Source organism: Rhinopithecus bieti, unplaced genomic scaffold (genome assembly GCF_001698545.2).
Source record: "Rhinopithecus bieti isolate Rb0 unplaced genomic scaffold, ASM169854v2 scaffold_26546, whole genome shotgun sequence".
Classification (NCBI taxonomy): Eukaryota; Metazoa; Chordata; class Mammalia; order Primates; family Cercopithecidae; genus Rhinopithecus; species Rhinopithecus bieti.
The window spans coordinates 575269-594270 of NW_016812367.1; the positions used below are offsets into that span (position 1 = coordinate 575269).

Here is a 19002-nt window from a genome sequence, read left to right on the forward strand (position 1 = left end):
AAAAAAAAAAAAAAAAATAGAGAGAGACAGGGTCTCAATCTGTTGCCCAGGCCAGACTGCTGTAGTACAATCAGGGCTCACTGCAGCCTCGACCTCCTGGGCTCAAGTGATCCTCCCACCTCAGCCCCCCACCCCAAGAAGCTGGCACTACAAGTACACCATGTAGTCCCCCCATGAACACTCCTGAGTTTATGACACATTTAATTGGTCCATGCGGGGCCTTTTCTCCTTGGTATTTATTTATGTATTCCCTTTTGTCCCTATTCTTCCCTCTCTCCTTTTCCCTCTCTCCTCACCACACCTGGCTAATTTTTTTGTTGTTTGTTTTTGAGATGGAGTCTCGTGGCATGATCTTGGCTCATTGCAACCTCCGCTTCCCAGTTTCAAGCGATTCTCCTGCCTCAGCCTCCTAAGTAGCTGGAATTACAGGCACCTGCCACCAGACTGGTTTTTTGTATTTTTAGTAGAGATGGAGTTTCACCACGTTGGCCAGGCTGGTCTTGAACTCCTGGCCTCAAGTGATCCTCCCGCCTCGGCCTTCCAAAGTGTTGGGGTTACAAGCGTGAGCCACTGCGCTCGGCCTAATTTTTTGGAGAGACAGGGTTTCACCATGTTGGCCAGGTTGGTCTTGAAGTGCTGAGCTCAAGCCATCTGCCAGCCTCAGCCTCCCAAAGTGCTGGAATTACAGGCGAGAACCACCGTGCCCAGCCAATTCTTAGACTTTTGCAGCTGCCACCTACATCTATTCTCTACCCTACATGTTACTCCTCTTCTTAAAACCAAAAGATTTCCACTGTACTTGGAAAAAACTCCACATTCCTTTCTATGCCCTACAAGCTCTACGTGAGGAAACCCCAACTCTCCGACCTCATCTCCTACCACTCTTTCCCTTTCTTACCATACTCCAGCCACACTAGCTTTCTTTCTGTTCCCTGACTATACTCCCAGTTGATTTCTGCCCCGGGGCCTTCGCACTGGTTGTTCCCGCTGCCTGGACCACTCTCTCCCCCTATCTTCCTATACCTTCCTCCTAATTTGGGTCTCAACGCAAATGTCACGTCTTCAGAGACGCTCTGCTAGACCACAGTATCTAATGCTGACCCCTCTGCCCCACCCTCACACCAGTTACCCTGTCACATCGCCCTCTTCCACTTTTTTTTTTTTTTTTTTTTTTTTTTTTTACCACACAGCCCTACTTGAAGTGTCTTTCTTTTCTAATTAACCAAAACTGGAGGGAGGAAAAAGCCCATCATTTTCCCTGGACAGCAGCGTCTACTGGGAGTTTGACCCGCATTAACATGCAAACGACAGGAAACTCCTAGTCATCCTTCCAAAGCCCCTGCCCCAAAGCCCTGCCGAGCCCCGTGCGCACCTGCTCACCTCCGACCCACCGCGGTCGCACGAGGACGGGACGTTTGAGTCCGAGCTACTCCCCCGGCTGAGGCGGCTCTTCGGGGGCTGGGCCGGGACCTGAGTCTGGGACTCCAGCTCCCGGCCCGGGGCGGATAACTGAGAAGAGAACAAGCCCAAGGGCAGATTGTCCGGGGCTTAGTCGTGGGTAGCAGGGAATCCGGAGAAGGCTGGGACCCGGGAGGCCGGCCGAGCTTTCCCCGCCGCGCGCCTCAGCTCCGCCGGCCGCCGTGCCCGCCCTCGGCCCGCACCTGCCGGCCCCAAGACCGCACGCTCTCACCTCGCCCCGCAGCACCGGCCCCGGCTTCCGGCGCCACTGTCATCGGAACCGGAAGCCACGGCGGTCGATCAGCGGCCCGGGCCCGCCCACTGGCGGTTTCGTGGAGGGGTGGCCATCCCACGAGCCCGCAGCTTTGCGTCCGGCCGCCGAGCCTCCCCGCCGCACGTGCCGAGTGGAGTCGCCCGCGGGAACAGGGCGATGGCCAGAAAAGTCGCGCCTGTAGTCCTCTGGGGGGTCGCGCCTGGTCGCCTCCAGGTTCCGAGTCCCTCCGGCCCGGCCGCGGATCTCCCAGTCGGCGGAAGCCGCTGGCCGCGACCGCTCCTCGCCGGCGGGCGTGTTCCGCACCCGGCAGAGGAGGCGCCGGCCCCGCACTCAACCCAGCGCCGGGCTCCCGGGTCAGAAGCCCCAAGTGGTTACTAACGCCTACAGCGCTGCCCGCCCAGCTCAGTGAGGGCGGCGCGGGGGCCGTGAGGGGCGGTAGCTGGGCTGTGCCCGCTGTGGTCCCGTGGTGCGCTCTTGAAATATCAAGTGATGCTTAAAAAAAAGAAAACTCCAGGTCGGGCGCGGTGGCTCACGCCTGTAATCCCAGCACTTTGGGAGGCCGAGGTGGGAGGATCACGAGGTCAGGATATCGAGACCATCCTGGCTAACACGGTGAAACCCCGTCTCTACTAAAAATACAAAAATTAGCCAGGGGCGGTGGCGGGCACCTGTAGTCTCATAGTCCCAGCTCCTCGGGAGACTGAGGCAGGATAATCGCTTGAACCCGAGAGGCGGAGGTTGCAGTGAGTCGAGGTAATGCCATTGCGCTCCAGCCTGGGCGACAAAGCGAGACTCCGCTTCAAAAAAACAGAAAACTCGTCTTTCCCGTCCCGGCCTTGCTGGTCCCCATGTCCCGAACTTAATCTGCCCATTGGGTATTCAACAGAATTCGGTTCTGCAGACGAGAGGGTCCAGCCCTACCCTGCCATCCTCTGTTGGTCGCTGTCCTGGGGAAGGGGGAAAGGGGAGAAGATGGGACCTGCCCATCCTTCCTAGGGAGGAAGGGTGAAGGTTAGGGAGGAGAGAACAGGCACTGACCCCAAACCCAAGACCGGACTGAATTTTCTTTTTCTTCTTTCTTTTTTTGAGATGAAGTCTTACTCGGTTGCCCAGGCTGGAGTGCAGTGGTGTGATCTCGGCTCACTGCAACCTCCACCTCCAAGCTTCGAGCGATTCTCCTGCCTCAGCCCCCTGAGTAACTGAGATTACAGGCATGCTCCACCATGTCCAGCTAATTTTTGTTATTTTTAGTAGAGATGGAATTTTGCCATGTTGGCCAGGCTGGTCTGGAACTCCTGATCTCAGGTGATCCGCCCACCACAGCCTCCCAAATTGCTGGGATTACAGGCATGAGCCACCGCACCCAGCCCCAGATTGAATTTTCTATCCTTCCAGACCCTCTGCTCTGAAGGGAAAGAGTAAAGAAGTCCCCACTCCTCAGACCTCAGATGCTGAGACTAGGAGCAGTCCTGGAGAAAAAGCTAGGTATCTGTGTTGCCGACTTCTGCTCCCTTTTGGTTGGGCCTCATTCCAGGGCATCCTCCCCTTGAATCCTCCATGCCTCCCCATGCGTCCCTTTCTTCCCCTTTGCGCAACTTACTTTTTTTTTTTTTTCAAAATAGATACGTGGTCTCTCTATGTTGCACAAGTTGGTTGCAAACTCTTGGCCTCAAGAGATTCTCCACTCTCAGCCTTCGGAAGTATTGAGATTACTGGAGGGAGCCACCATGCCTTGCCCTGTTTTGTTTTCTTCTTTTCTTTTCTTTCTTTTCTCTTTTCTTTTCTCCTTTCCTTTCCGTTTCCTTTCCCTTTCCTTTCCTTTCTTTGAGACGGAGTCTTGCTCTATCACCCAGGCTGGAGTGCAGTGGCATAATCTTGGCTCACTGCAACCTCCGCCTGCCAGGTTCAAGCAATTCTCCTACCTCCGTCTCCTAAGTAGCTGGGACTACAGGCACACACCACCATGACTGGCTAATTTTTTGTATGTTAGTAGAGACGGGGTTTAACCATGCTGGCCAGACTGGTCTTGAATTCCTGACCTCGTGATCCGCCCGCTTCGGCCTCCCAAAGTGCTGGGACTACAGGCGTGAGCCACTGCGCCCAGCCGACCTGTTTTCTTTATAGCACTTGACTTGAAGTTATCTTGCATGTTTATTCATTCTGTCTTCTGGCCCCTACTCCCATCACCCTCTTTGGGGCCAGGCATGGTGGCTCACGCCTGTAATCCCAACACTTTAGGAGGCTGAGGAGGGAGGAATGCTTGTGCCTAGGAGTTCTAGACCAGTCTGGACAACATAGGTAGACCCTGTCTCTACAAATAACACAAAAGTTAGCCGGGTGTGGTGTGCACATCTGTAGTCCCAGCTACTTGGGAGGCTGAGATGGGAGGCTGCCTAGGAGGTCGAGGCTGCAGTGAGCACTGATTGCGCCACTGCACTCCAGCCTGGATAAGAGAGTGTGAGAGACCCTGTCTCAAAAACAAATATGGGCCAGGCACGGTGGCTCATGGCTGTAATTCCAGTACTTTGGGAGGCCAAGGTAGTTGAATCATTTGAGGTCATGAGTTCAAGACCAGCCTGGCCAACATGGTGAAACCCCGTCTCTACTCAAAATACAAAAAAAAATTAGCCAGGTGTAGTGGCAGGCACCTGTAATCCCAGCTACTTGGGAGGCTGAGGCAGGTGAATCGCTTGAGCCTGGGAGGCAGAGGTTGTGGTGAGCCAAGATTGCACCACTGCACCCCAGCCTGGGCGACAGAGTGAGACCCTGTCTCAACAGAAAAACTCCACTGGGTGCACGCTTTGTCTTCATCACTGCCTTTTCGCCAACACCACAGGCTTTGCACACAGGAGGTACTCAGAGATAAGAAGCCAGTGTTCTCCACGTATACATAAGGAAACTGTGGCTCAATAACCTTATGATATATAGCAGGGGAGAAGGCCCACAGCAGGACTGTGTGCCCGCGGCGGTGTTGAGATGGCACATCCCAGAGATGCCTGCCCAAGCATGAGGAGCCTGGGTGGCCCTGGCCCAAACAGAAGCCATTGGGGTGGAGAGTTGATTGAACCTTGCCTGGGGCCAAGGGGCCCAAGCCGCCTCCCAGCCAACCTGACCTCACAGGCTTTGGCAAATGCCCCAGGCGTCCCTATTTCCTCTCCGGGAGCCTTGACCTGCCTCACAGCCAAGAAGGATGTGAGCAAAGTTGAGGTTCTCCCCCAGTAAGTGGCCATCCTTGCATCTTATTTTCAAGTGTGCACCAAGTTGTATTAAATAGTTGATTTTGTCAGTCTTTCCCCATAGGGATTGTGTTTTTGTTTTTTGTTAGGAATAGGGAGGATGCCTTCAAAGCAATCAATTCTCCCATTAATGCAGTAGTAATCGAATTAACTTTTTGTCAGTGTAGAAGTTTTTTTTTTGTTTTTTTTTTTTTTTTTTTTTTTTTGAGAGGGAGTCTCGCTCTGTCGCCCAGGCTGGAGTGCAGTGGCCGGATCTCAGCTCACTGCAAGCTCCGCCTCCCGGGTTCACGCCATTCTCCTGCCTCAGCCTCCCGAGTGGCTGGGACTACAGGCGCCCGCCCCTCGCCCGGCTAGTTTTTTTTTTTTTGTATTTTTTAGTAGAGACGGGGTTTCACCGTGTTAGCCAGGATGGTCTCGATCTGCTGACCTCGTGATCCGCCCGTCTCGGCCTCCCAAAGTGCTGGGATTACAGGCTTGAGCCACCGCGCCCGGCCTCAGTGTAGAAGTTTTAAACATTCCCTGTATTCTCCGAAGTTTCAATAATTTGAGTCTCTGGAATAGAATTGATAGTAGACAGATGAATAGGAGAAAAGGCATGCAAATTTATTACATACATGCGCAGGAGTCCCACAAAATGTGAGACTCTAGTAAGGGCCAGATTGATGAAGTCTAAATAGTATTTGAGCTCCAAAAACTGGGGCTTGAGGTTTCTGGGAGGAGGTGGCGACAGATGCTAGGAGGTTGAGGGGAGGAAATGCATGGCAAACAAAGGCTGTCTTGTCATGCAGATAAAACCTCTCAAGGGGCTCAGTCCTCAGAAGAGATGGTATCACCTTCAGTATCCTTTCCTGTGAGTTAATCATCCATGTTTTATGAGATGCTAGGGAAAGGGCTCAAGACAATGGCATTCCTTCTGCAGGAACTTCCCTTAGAAACAAAAGATAACTTTAGAGAAGGCCCCTCCCTGCGCTTCAGGGGGGTTTTGGGAGGGAAGAGGAGTGAGTGATGGTCAGAGACTTTAGTTCAAAGCATTCAGCCTCCCACAGCTCCATACTTTGGGGTATCATTTTCTGAGCCCCAACACCAATTTCCTAGGAGAGGATTTTAAAAATTTAACTCAATAAATGCAGGGGTGGGCCAGTCGCAGTAGCTCACGCCTATAATCCGAGCACTTTGGGAGGTTGAGGCGGGCGGATCACAAGGTCAGGAGATCCAGACCATCCTGGCTAACATGGTGAAACCCCGTCTCTACCAAAATTACACAAAATTAGCAGGGTGTGGTGGCGGGCACCTGTAGTCCCAGCTACTTGGGAGGCTGAGGCAGGAGAATGGCGTGAACCCGGGAGGCAGAGGATGCCGCGAGCCGAGATTGCGCCACTGTACTCCAGCCTGGCGACAGAGCGAGACGCCATCTCAAAATAAAATAAAATAAAATAAAATAAAATAAAAATAAATGCAGGGGTGGTGCATGGTATGACTTTTTTCCCAAATTTTTATCCAGTTATCCCAGCACCTCTTGTTAAAGAATCGTTCCTTACCCGTGTTTTGAAGTCCTTTATTGTGTAAGATTTTCTACAGAATAGCATCTATTTCTGGCTCTTCATTCTTTCTGTGAGGTGTAGATTATTTTTACACCAATGTCGTATTTTTCTTGCTACTTTGTAATATGTTCTAATATTACATATTAGAGCAAAGGAATTAAACACTGCTCACAAAAAAGGAAAGATAAAAAAACCCATACGGTTATTGTGAAAGCAGATCAGTGGTTGCCAGGGGCTGGGGTGGGGCAAGGGGGTGGACTAGAGGGCCACGGGAGAATGCTGGGGGGTGACAGAACTATTCTATATCTTCATTGTCGGTTCGTTATATAACTCTGCATTTATCAAAACTCTAAGTAGGCCCAGAGCAAAATGAAACCATGAGACCCCACCTCCTGGACGGATGAGTGAGCCAGCTGGGAACTCCTGTGGCCCTCCAGCCTCTCCTCTCGTGACATAATCACTTTTGTTTTGTTGCAAGAAGCATCATTCTTGTTCTTTTCTGAATCCAATATGGATGCCTAAGCCCCGACCCGCCAAGGGGGATGGGTTATCAATATCTGAACCGTCACTGCAGGGTCTGCGCCCTCTTTGCAGAAACCCCAACACCCACATACCCTTAGTCTCAGAGAAATGCACCCAGCCTCCCAGATAGGCTTCCTCTGCCTGCTCCATGCTCTGCTGACCCACTTGCCACCATGGAGGCCCCTCTGTTGTCCCTAGTTCTGTCTGAGCACTTCTGGATTCTCCTCTGTTCTCCTTTCCTCCTGCCTGGCCCCAGTCGCTATTTGGAACGGCCTCCCTCCCCCACCCACAGCTAAGTCCCATTAGGGCAGGGGACAGAGGGCCTTGGCCAGCTTGACTTCCTCACCTGAGAAGGCCCCGAATACATCACTGGAACGAATGGCAGCTGGCCCTGGAGTCCCTGTGCTTGCCACAGACCTGGTGCCCACGGATGTTGAACGAACATTCGGAGTAAGTCTCTTCCCCATCCAGCCCACCCCAAGCTCAAATCCATTCTAGTATGGCGGGCTCTGGCTGCTCCTGACTCCACATCCCACCAGTGCCTTCGGGAGTTGCAGAGAAGATACCACCCTACCCTGGCAATGCCCATAGCTCCAAGGAGACGAGGCAAACCAACAATTACAGCAGCATGGCAAGCGCTGACGGAGAGGCATGGGGGCTGTGGGCGCAGGGAGAAGGGAGTGCCCAGGCAGGGGAGGTGGTGAGTTCAGGGAAGGTTTCTCAGAGCACCGAGGGGCTCTGCCTGCAGGATGAGGGCTCAGAGGGCTCCAAGGTAAGAAGGAGGCACCACTATCAGTGACTAGAGGCCACTAGTGTGTCAGAAGCCTCAAGGGATGGACCAAGGGGCCCAGGGAGCTGCTGGAAGGGATGACACTGAGTGAAGGACTGGAGGCCCCAGAGGCAGGGAGTCCAGCACCAGAAGGCAGCCACCCTCTGCAGAGCTGGCTGCCCGGACCAAGCCCGTTGGGGAGGGGCTGCAGGGAAGGCTAAGCCAAGGCAGCTGGGAAGCTGAGGCCCCACCAGCAGGAGGGAGGGGCTGCCCCGAGGTGTTAGCCACTACAGTGACACCTGTGATCAGTGACACCTGTGGTCGGTTGGCCCCAGCACCACCCAGCCGGCTGGGAGACCCAGGAACTGGTTTGTCCAGCCTGGATGAGCTGACGGGGATCCAGCTCCGAGACGCCCCAGGTTCAGGTTCAGCTCTTGTGCCCTCCCCCTACATCTGGGCCTGGCTTTGGTTTCTGGCACACCTGCCAAGTTTTGGTACCTCCCACCCACTCCCCACTGGCTGTACTGGCCAGCCCAGCTCCCTAATTGCTGGGTGGGGAACTGTTCTGGAGAGCTGGAATACCAAGGTGGACCCTGACACCAGGTGTGTGGGCACCTGGCCTGATGGGCCCCTGGCCACGGAGGCTGTGATCAAGGCATCTGGCCAGCACCTGGCTCTGAGGGGCCCTCTGGAGGGGCCACTGTCTCAGAAATTTCCGTTTGGGGTTTGGAGAAGTTTGTGAAATGGGAATGGGTACCAGGGGTGTGTGTAGAGGATTGGCCTGCCTGACCTAGGCACTCCCCCTTTCCCTCCTCAGGCAGACAGGAGCTCAGGTGTGGGCCTGCATGGGTCTCAGATAGGCCTAGGGGATCTGTCTGGATCACAGGCTCCACCCCAGCCTGGCCAGTGCCAAGACAAGCTGGGGCCAACAGGAAGGAATGGGGTAGAGGGTGGGGCCAAGAAGGGGCCTGCACTGTCTCCAACCCAGACACTGGCTTTTGGAGGCCAGGCTCCCAAACACACCCCCTTGGACACACCCACCACCCACAAGCACATCTTTACACACACCTGCCACTTACATGGCCATAAACACACCATCGCCACAGCAGGTAGTGCACACGCCTCACTCTCTGCCCTGAAAAGGCGGGGTCTCCCAGCTCATGCCTCACACCCATCCCCCGACATCCATGTGCACTAACTCCACTTCATAACCAAGACCCACCTGTGGGCCCTGAGGGGCTGCCAGGCATGACCAGGGTAGCCAAAGGGAGTGATCTGCAGCTGTCTGCAGACAACTTCTCCGAAGTTCCCTGAGCTGCCCTGTCAGGGAAGGGACTGGTGAGCTGACATCAGTGTGCAGGCCCCCCTGGGGTAGGAGCTCATCTAATTCAGCCTGTGCCCCCACATTCACAAGGTCCCAACACAGCCCCTGGCGCACAGTGAGCACGCAATGCCTGGCAGCCGGTCCAACGACGAGTGTGTAAGGAAGCTGAGCTTCCTTCCCTCTAAGAAAGGGAGAGACGCCACTCACACAGCCAGACTGAACCTGTGTTCCAGGCCAGGCACCCAGCGGGGAAGCAAAGGCCCAGAGGGCAAGTCAGGCCTGTGAGAGGCCAGAGGCAAGTGTGGGTTTTAGGGACCAGCCTCAGCTGACAGCAGGGATCTGGGAGGACTGACCATCCTAGAGCCTGGTGCAGGACAGAGGCAAGGCGGGGTGGGGAATGCTTTCTCCTGGAGAGCTTTCCAGAATGCAAATGAATCATATTTCACCCCTACTTAACAATGCCCCAGAGCCCCACTGCTGATGGGGAAATGTTTCCGTTCCTTGCTGTGGTAAAGGTTCTTTACCAAGAAACCCATAAGCTTGCCCACCTCTTCTCCTGCACCTTCCTACGAACAGGGAATGAGGCAGAGCAAGGGGCCGGGAAGGATACTGTTCTTCCTGGCCCCTCCACTTCTAGGGCCCCCCACTCCTATGGAGGGAGGGAGACAGGAGGTGGGTTCTGGGAGGGGCGGGGCCTGAGCCTGTGGATACTCCTGGGGCCCAGCCTTCCCACCAGGAAGACATTTCATGTTCTCACAACGCCCTGGTTGACTTGCCCTTTGTTTTCTTGGTATTCCCTGATACTGTTCCTTCTGAAAAATCCACTGGTGCTAAAGAAAGGAATTTCAGCCCACACGGCAGCTAAGGAACTGTGTGGGGCTGAGGCAAGGAGTAGGATTCCTCTGCTCACAACATACATGCCCAGTGGCCACGAAGACAGGTGCGGGGCACACCCTTCCACTGACCACGGGCCATGGGAGGAGCTGCTGCCCAGGTCAGCAGCCTCAATCCTGACCATCCATCATCCTCTGGTCTCAGGTCAGGGACAGGCTCAGCGTATTCTGAGCCTCTGGTAGAAAACGGTGGTTTTATTCTGGGGGAGGCTAATGTTCCCACCCCAGCATCCTTCCATGGAGGAAGGCCCCAGTCCAGGTCTTCAGCCTCCCTTTGACCTGCCCTTCGGGACCTTGGAGCTGGTGATCCCCCAGCCTCCTTCTCTGGGCCACATCCACTCCAGGAAGCAGGGCCGGGCCCTTCCTAGGTGCTCCTCTGCCAGGAGGGCCTTGTCCTGGCTCCTGCCAAGGCACTCTACCCAGCCCACGGCCCCACTGGATCCCTCCTCTCCTTGCGCCTCCCCAGCCCTGGCCTGGCCTCTGCAGGTTCCACCCCAATCAGTGCAAGGGAAGGCTGAGCCGGCCGTCTCAGGGCACCTTCTGACAGTGTTTCTGCTGTCAGCTCGCTCTGCTGGCCTCAGATCTTGGAGGACTCCAGCCGGGGACTCCAGGGCGTGGGGGTCTCCCGCAGTGCCCGCAGTTCCTGCTCCAGTGCCTGGTTGCGGCGGTACATGTCCATGTAGCCCCCCTGGATCTCCCGCTGGTAGCGCAGTACGCGCTCCTTCTCCTCCTGCCAAGTCCGCCGCTCCTGCTCGAAGCGCAGCGCCTGCTCCTGGCCCCGAAGTCGCTCCTGCAGCAGCTCAGCCCGCAGCTGCTCAGCACCGTCCCTGGCCTGGCTGCCTCCTGCCTCCCCCAACAGGCCCCTGCTCTTGCAGTCATCAGTCTCACAGCTGCCTGGGGCTTCCTCCCGAGGGGCCTGCTCCTGCAGGCTGCGCACAGCCTGGCGCAGCCGGACCAGCTCTGCGTCCTGAGCCTGGGCTTGTGCCCTGCTGCCCCGAAGTTGTGTCTTCAGACTGAAGATCTCCGCCAGCTTCTGGGCCAGTTCCGCCTGGGCCTCACGCAGCTGCTGCTTCAAGAGGCTAATCTCTGCTGTCTTCTGGCACACCTGGGGGATGGGGAGGACACAAGCAAAGTAGCCTGTGGGGGGCCGGTCTGGGAGGGGGCAGGCAGAGGAAGGGACCGGCAATGGAGATAGGAGACTCTCGGAGCCCTGTGTCATCTCTCACCTCCCATCGGGCTTCCTCCTCTGGTCGTGCACTGGGGTCAGCCTCTGGGAGGGTGCCGGGGGCCCGAGGCTCTGGAGCCAGGCCCTGCTGAGCGCACAGCTCCTTGCGCAGGCGCCGCTGCTCCTGCTGAGCCATAAACAACTGCAGCTGGAGGTTGCGCTCGCTGCGCTCAGCCTTCTGGGTCACCTCGTGCAGCCGCTCCACATACAGCCGCTTCAGCTCAGCCAGCCACAGCCGCTGGCGCTCCTCCAGCACCTGTCAAGGGGAAGTGATGCATCCATCGTGGCCCTGCCCCCTAGACGCGACCCGGAGCTCCACCTGATACTCCAGCCACTGATCAAATCCTGTGCCCCTACACCACAGGACCCAGCCACACATACGCTTTAACCCTGGATGCCCTCTGGGGTGAGGTGTCCCCATCACATGGCCCTCCCAGGGAGCCTCTCTCCTTCCTTCCCACACAACTCCAAGGCAAGGCCCCCCAGTGACATGACATCCCCACCACCTGGGATGGAGGGGAAGGAAGCCGAGCCAGCTCCCTCTTTCTTGCTCTCTTGTGTCCACGGCCATGTGGGTGAGCTGGCTATGGCCCCTCTCTCTGGCCTGTACCCCAGTGCTGAGGCACAGAACAGGACTCCAGGGCAGGGGCTCCCTCACCTGCGTGAAGGGGTTGGAGCCGTCCTCATTGCCAAGGCCCCTCTTGAGCTCCTCGCAGGTCTCGGGCAGCACGGCTCCCATCTCCTCGGCAGAGGAGCAGGAGAACTCGTAGGGGGGTGGTGGCTCGGGCAGGCAGCTCAGCACAGCTGGTGGCCCAGCCTCCTTGGGTCCTCGAGAGGCCCGGTCCAGGGAGCCCCCGAGGTGGTTAAGGTGGCCAAGGGAAGAGCTGAAGGGGCCAGGGCCAGTACCAGGACTGCGACCAAAACTACCCCCACTGGAGGAGTCGGACAGGCTGGGCTCGGGCTCAGGGCCGCCCTCATCTAGGCTGAGGGCGTGCAGCAGCTGTGCCCGGGCCTGGCTGGCCCGGGGCCCGGGGCTCAGGGGCGGGTGGCAGGCCAGCGTGTGCAGGCTGCCATTGCTGCGCCACAGCTTCTGGCCTTTGTGGGCTGCCAGGCTCTGCATGGACAGGAAGCCTTTACCGTTGCCCGCTGTAGGCTTGAACACCGAGGGGCGAATGCGGCACTGCCAGAAAGGGTAGAGAGGGCAGGTGTGAGACCTGGGCAGCTGCCTGCTCTACCTCCTGATGCTCCCACAGCCCCTGAGGGATCCTCTTTGAGACCGCGGGGCACGTGCCACCAGGAGGCAGTGAACAAGTCTCAGGCCAGCCCATAGCACGATTTTCGTATCTCAGCATGCCGCATCCCCACCCCATCCCAACATCAGGGTCTCCAAGGAGACCCCACCCTCCCCACATCTTGTAAGGGGCACGGGCAGAGGCGCACCTTGTCGAAGCGACCCCGCTCTGGCAGCGAGGTCTTGCTGAAGTCACCCGCGCGAGGATGTTCCCGGTAGTAGAGAGTGGCATAGTCTGCAGGCTCGTTCCGAGCGGCCCGCTTGGTGCTCTTGCCGTCCTTCTTGGGGAAGTGCAGGTAGCTGAAGAGCTCACGATGGCCCAAGCCCTTCCGGAGGAGCCCATCAGGCTGGCGGGAGCCCTGAGACCCGGCAAGGGCCGCCCGCAGCTCTTCAGGGGACAAGTCGTGCCGCTCCAACAGGCTGCCCACGCTGCCCATGGCAATGCCAGCAGGGCCTGGGGCTGTGGCCATGAATTTTCAACAGGGCACAGGCAGCTGCTTCTGGGAATTGGAAAGCTCCATTGGGGCAGGTGGGCACTGGCGACCCAACTTCCCTGGGGCCTGAAAACAAGGCACTTGCTCCCTGTAGCTCCCCACAACCTGGCCCAGGCCCAGGTAAGGCAGATGTGGGTCCAAGAGAGAACCCCGGGACAGGATCCCTAGACTGGCAAGAGAAGGAAGTACAAGCCCCAAAGCCACCTGCCCATCTGTCACTTACTGGACTGAGTCTAAGGAAGAACAATGGTGCCCCAGCCATGCACTGAAGGGCCAGCTCCACCTAGGGGCCTGTGTGGGATTCAGAAGTACGGGGAGGGGATAGGCCCTGAAGCAGCAGGACAGGAACCCTCCTCCCAGCACTGGGCCCGCACAGGGCTAAGGAAGACAAACTCAGACTGGCTGAACCTGACCTTGCTTACCCTCCTGCCATGTTCCCCACCAAATCTGTGGGGTGGGGAGAAGGCATAGAGACCCAAGGCCAGTTGGGACCCTCCTTCCCATGGGAGAGGGATAACCCCTACAGCCCCTCTTCCTGCAAAGGGTCAAAGCTCCCCGAGGGAAACATCTGGCATGGGGTGGGGGAGGGTTGGGGGCTACAGTGGGAGGGATACAAACAGGAAGGGCCCAAAAGGAGGAAGGATGACGTGAACAATGGCCACAGTTTCCGGGACAGGTGTTCCCGTCTGGGCAGTGGTGGGAGGAGGAGGGAAGGGGCAGCTGGACTCATGCCAGCCCCTGCATATGCTCTTATTCCAAAGCCCACCACCCGGGAGGGTGGGTCCCAAATCTTAACCCTGGCGGAACCAATCGGTGTGTGACCCCGGCCGAGCCACTAACCTCAGTGAGCCTGGGCTTCCGCACACACACCCTGGTGACGGTAACACTTATCACTGGGATGCTGGGAGGATGGGGTGGGATAGCATGACAGAGCACCCAGTCCAGGGCCTGGGCCACAGCCAGGGTCAACAGGCCGGCTGGAGCGGAGCTCAGCCAGGCACACAAACATCACCAAGGGACTAAGCTGACAGACCAGCTTCCACCTGTGCTGGGCCACACACTCTGGAGGCAGGGCTGGTACCTAGCCCCCTGGGGATCCTGTGAACAGCCCAGTGCCCAGCATGGAGCGGGCGTGCAGAAAAGTCTGGCCGAGTGAACGAACACCACCTTCTCTGCCTCCCACCCGCGCAGCTGCTCCCATTCTCGAACAGAAGTCCAGCAGGCAGGCTGCAGCTGTGAGTCCCCTACTGCCACCCATGCTTCCGGGCACCCACTCCTGCCCCAAACAATGGTCGTTAGGAGGTTCCATCTTCCTCAACCATTTCCAGGTTTTGTGTTTGTGGAAGACAAAGCTCTCCGGGAGGGGGACCTGCCCCAACCCCACAGTCTCACCTCACCCTGTGCAAAAATGACCTCAGCTCTCCCCCCACCAACCCCCAGACCCAGGATGGGGTGAATCTGGGTTTGCACACCCCACCCAGCCCAGCCCCTGAGAACACACATTGCAGGCCGCACAGGGGATGCATCCAGGTAAGGAATCATAGGGGCTGGGTTCCTACAGTGATTCAGCCCTGCATAGGGGTCCTGCTGAGTCTTTTTTTTTTTTTTTTTTTTTGAGACAGGGTTTTGCTCTTCACTCTGTCACCCAGGCTGGACTACAGTAATGCAACCATAGCTCACTGCAGCCTCGAACCCCTAGGCTCAAGCCATCTTCCCACTTCAGCCTCCTGAGTAGCTAGAACCACAGGTGCGTGACACTGCCCAGCTATTGACCCTTCTTAAAGGTAAGGTCAGTGGGGCTCAGAAAGGTGAAGTAATTTGCCCAAGGTCACAGCTGGTCAGGGCTGCCCAATGTCTAGTGGGGACCTAGGATGTCACTACCCACAGCCAAAAGTATTGGAATGGAAGCATCCTGCCTCCTCGTCTGATACCTCCTTGCCACGACAAGCCCACCCAGCCAGAGACGTGGTTTGTCCACAAGCACACTCAACTCCTGTTGCTGCTTCTTGGGGAGGGGACAGCAGAGACCTGCTCTTCAGCCTGCCCTCACTCTCTCCAGGGGACTCCAGACACAAATGCTCGGCCTTTTGCCATGCCTCAGTTTCCGCATCTCTGAAGTGGGAAAGGGCCGGGCACGGTGGCTCACACCTGTAATCCCAGCACTTTGGGAGGCTGAGGCAGGAGGATCACTTGAGCCCAGGAGTTTGAAACCAGCCTTAGCAACATAGCGAGACCCCATTTTTATTTTTATTTTTTATATTTATTTATTTATTTATTTATTTTGAGACGGAGTCTCGCTGTGTCACCCAGGCTGGAGTGCAGTGGTGCGATCTCGGCTCACTGCAAGCTCGCCTCCTGGGTTCATGCCTTCTCCCCCAGCCTCCGAATAGCTGGATGACAGGAGCCCGCCACACGCCCAGGCTAATTTTTTATAATTTTTAGTAAGATCGGGGTTTCACCATGTTAGCCAGGATGGTCTTCGATCTCCTGACCTCATGATCCGCCCGCCTCGGCCTCCCAAAGTGCTGGGATTACAGGCTTGAGCCACGGCGCCCGGCCTGACCATTTTTATTTTAAAAAAAGAAAAAAAAAATGAAGTGAGAAAGACCCTGCCTGCCCGGCCTTTCTCAAAGGATTACTGCCAGTCAGAGATGCAGGGGAAAGGGCTTGTGAACTGTAAGCCTTGTGTGGCCCTGGGGGCGGCGACATTGGCAGCAGTGTCACATACGTCCACCTGCACCCCAAATGCACATCATCTCAGCTTCCCGATGGCAGATGCTCACTTCCTGTCTCGGGGAGAGATAACCGACCCTCAAGATTCCCCACCAGACATCTCAGGTCTAGGGAGAGTCCTTGAGCTAGAGGTAGCCATGGGCCGCAACAGTGCATACAGCCACACACACCACAGTGTGCCACATGTCAGCCCCACCCAGCAGTACAGAGAGCCCATGTTAGAGGACACGGTGCGGACAGTCACGTCCAGCAGCAAACACAATCATACAGCTGTGCACAAGGTCACCCACAGCACTGAGCACCTTCTAGGACACACTGACAAAGCAGGAGCAGCCCAGTGGCGTGATGACCCAGTGTCCTTCCCAGCTCCTGGGCTAGTGAAGGAGCAGCAGACAGCCCCTTCCCTTTGTCTCTCCTTAGGCCCCCCACCATCCCCACTGTGCCCCTCCTGGCTGACTTCTCTGACTGTATTATCAGCTCCCCCAGCAGGGCTGAGGGCCCCAGCTTTCAGGACGCTCCTCCCTGCCTGTGTCACAGAGTGAGGACAGTCTCTTTTCCTAAAGGGGTCCATCCCACCTCCACCCCCTCCCCCAACACACACATTCCTTCCTTCCTGTTGCTTGGAAGCCCAGGGATTGCCTGCTCAGGGCAGGGCAGCTGTGCAGGCTGGAGGGGATTTGGTGGGGGAGGAGGGAGGGACGACAGCAAGTGCCTTGCAGCCTCACTGGAACATCAGAGCAAAAAGCCGGGGTCCCTGTACGGGTCGTGGAGAGAAGGATAGGGGGACAAGTCAAGTGCCTGGGCTTCCCTGCCCTGGAAGCTGCAAACCCCAACCACCCAGCTGGCTAGATTTGGGCCGGGACGCTCAAGCCTCATTCTCCACAGATCCTGGCTGGCCCCAGTAAGGCCTCTTCACTCCTGCTCGCTGCCACCAGTCCCCTCACCCCTCTCCAGTCCCCAAGATTAGCAGGCAGCACTGGAATCTCTGTGTTCAGAGAGATTCCTCTCTTTCAGACCAATCCTTGGTGGAGATGGAAGACACAGCGCCCTGGCCAGGAAGCAAAGAAGGAGAGGATGCACTTTCTTTGAGGGGGGAGTCCCAGAGCCTGTTGGTGCCCTTTTGGGTCACGCCAAGGGGCACTATCACATCCTCATGAGACACACAGGAGATGAGTTCTATCACCCCCCACTTCACAAGAGGAAACTGAGGTTCAGAAAGTGAAGTAATGCGCCTAAGGTCACGTTCAGCCGCAGGGGAGAAAGCACACAGACTCCCAGGATTAGAAGTCCTCTCTGACCCCACCTTGCATCTCCTCTGGGGTGGGACATTCCAGTCCCCACACGGGTAGGAGTGCCGCCTGCCCCGGTTACAGTCAGCCCCTCCTGAGCCCTGGCCCAAGGGAAAGGTCCCACCACCTGCTGGGGGATCAGCTCTGCTAAGGGGCGTGTCTGCAGCTGCCCCTAAGAATGGGACTGGAATGTCGCAGCTCCAAAAGAGGGGGTAGTAGGCAAGGGGGGCCCAGAGAGGGGTTTGGAGAGGCTGGCCCACCCCATCCCCTCTGTGACAGACACTTGAGGCAGAGACCAGGGGCTAAAGCCTGCAGAAGCGGTGCTTAGTATCACTATATAGTCCTTCACGGCTGTACCACACTCTACAATTTCTTATCAGTCCTTCTATTTCATTATCTCATTTCATCTCCACCATAGCCTCGTGGGGGCAAACAGGACAGTAATTACCCTCACTCCATTTTAGAGATCGGTAAACTGAGGCCTAGGAAGGTGAGGTGAGTTGTCCAAGATCCCACAGTGAGAAGTAATCTCAACTCCCTGGACAAGGTCCTCTCTACCTTAGCAGGTTGTCCTAAACCAGGGGTCACAGGCTCTCCTCCATGGGCACACACTGCTCTGTATGTATCGCATGTATGTCTGCCCCGGCCTTCATGCCTGTTTCTCCCAAGGACACCTGCAACCAGGCTGCTCTGGATTGCAGTCCACCGGGCCTGGAATCCCTCCTGCTGCCCCCCAGGTCAGGAAGAAACAGAGGAAACCTGCCTCATGGGGACTCCGAGTCCCTGTGCTAGCTCTAGCTCTAGAGGCGGTGGCAGAAGCAGGCTGGCCGCATTCATTGACAGTCTCGCACATGCACACCCACACGCTGCCAGCCGGTAGAGAAGCCCTGCCTGGGAGGGCCCTGGGAGGAGGCTGATCACCGCGCCCAGGATGGCCTCCTGCGTCCGCTCCCTCCCGAGGACAGCCAGGCCCAATCTGTTCCTATGTAGTTGGGGTCAGGGGGTGGCCCAGTAGGAGACAACGGATCTCAGTTCTCTTTCTGGATACAGCCAGGGCCCTGATTTCGGCTCGGCCCCAGGCCAGCCCTCACTTTAGCCAAAGGCTGTGGCCCGGACTGGATCGGGTGCTCTGGCGGTCAAGACCTAGGAATGTCCCCTACCCGCAGACCCGCAGCTGCAGCCCGGTGGACCGGGAATACCTCCTTTATAGGATGTGTGGGAGGAGGCGAGAGATCTCATCAGGAAGTCAAAGGGGCAAACAAGGCTGGCATCCCCATGGAATTTGTCTCAGGAAAGCAGGGGTGAAGGCGAGGGCTCCCCAGAGCTGCGTGAGGTCCCCGAGCTACCTGGGGGGCGGGGTGGGAGGCGCGTCTCCTCCTGGCCTCTCCCTGGGGCCTGCCGGGAGCGGCTGGGCAGGTGGGCGGAGGCCGAGGTCAGACTCCGGCGCCAAGGACGCCTGCCCCACCCAGCCGTGGCGCAGGGGTCCCGCGCGCTGCTCCCAGGAAAGCGCGTTTGCAGGGGTTGGGGAGAGCAAGGTAGCCTACCGCCTGCCCCTCCAGCGGAGCCTCAGGGTCGGTCCCCGATCCGGCGCCTCGGTGACGGGGAGCAGGGGACACCTGGGCGCGCGCCGCACCTTGCCACCCCCGCCCATCTCTCAAACGGGAGCCTCGGCCAGCGGGGCAGCAGCTTTGCCAAGGACGCCAGAAAACCGTACCTTGGCGACCCGCCCCAACCCTTCTCCACCCCCTGAGTCCCGCCCGGGTCCCCAGCCCCTCGCGCGCCCCACTTACCATGCTGGCGACGCGCTCGCCGACCCGCGGCTCTGCAGCCCTCGCGCGTCGCAGCTCCCCCGCGCGGATTTGAACCCTCCTGCAAGGCGCCGGCTCGGGCCGGGACTGCGAGCCGGGTCGGAGCCGCGGAGCGGCAGGCGCCGGGAAAACGCGGGCGGGCGGG

The 19002-nt window shown here is 57.5% G+C and overlaps 2 protein-coding genes across 9 annotated transcripts in view; both read right to left on the reverse strand.

The window, feature by feature from the left end:
* The window catches only part of RMND5B (required for meiotic nuclear division 5 homolog B), a 17503-nt gene extending 15719 nt beyond the window's left edge, over positions 1-1784 (reverse strand). For 2 of the 7 annotated variants that reach the window (XM_017896109.1, XM_017896113.1), the window contains exon 1: positions 1373-1465. The gene's annotated coding sequence lies outside the window, so the exon portion shown is untranslated. Of the gene's footprint in view, positions 1-1372; positions 1510-1690 lie in introns of those variants that run through there. The other 5 variants (XM_017896112.1, XM_017896110.1, XM_017896111.1 and 2 more) reach the window with 4 other exon arrangements.
* Positions 1785-6502: 4718 nt separating this feature from the next.
* On the reverse strand, positions 6503-18996 carry N4BP3 (NEDD4 binding protein 3). Of its 2 annotated transcripts, none has more exons than XM_017896164.1 (5): positions 18840-18996; positions 12683-13030; positions 11901-12422; positions 11244-11498; positions 6503-11122 (listed from the first exon to the last, which is right to left on the reverse strand). In XM_017896164.1, the coding sequence occupies exons 2-5, from the start codon at positions 13001-13003 to the stop codon at positions 10595-10597; spliced, it is 1626 nt and encodes a 541-aa protein (XP_017751653.1). In that variant the 5' UTR covers positions 13004-13030; positions 18840-18996; the 3' UTR covers positions 6503-10594. The 2 variants fall into 2 exon arrangements, with proteins under 2 accessions (XP_017751653.1, XP_017751652.1); XM_017896163.1 differs by having other exon boundaries at positions 12683-13033.
* Positions 18997-19002: the final 6 nt, after the last annotated feature.

Coding starts and splice junctions, on each gene's coding strand:
- N4BP3 (XM_017896164.1), bottom strand. CDS start 13,003: ATGGCCACAGCCCCAGGCCCTGCTGGCATTGCCATGGGCAGCGTGGGC. Junction 12,423..12,682: donor AGCGGGGTCGCTTCGACAAG/GTGCGCCTCTGC, acceptor CCTTTCTGGCAG/TGCCGCATTCGCCCCTCGGT. Junction 11,499..11,900: donor GCTCCAACCCCTTCACGCAG/GTGAGGGAGCCC, acceptor TCCCCTTGACAG/GTGCTGGAGGAGCGCCAGCG.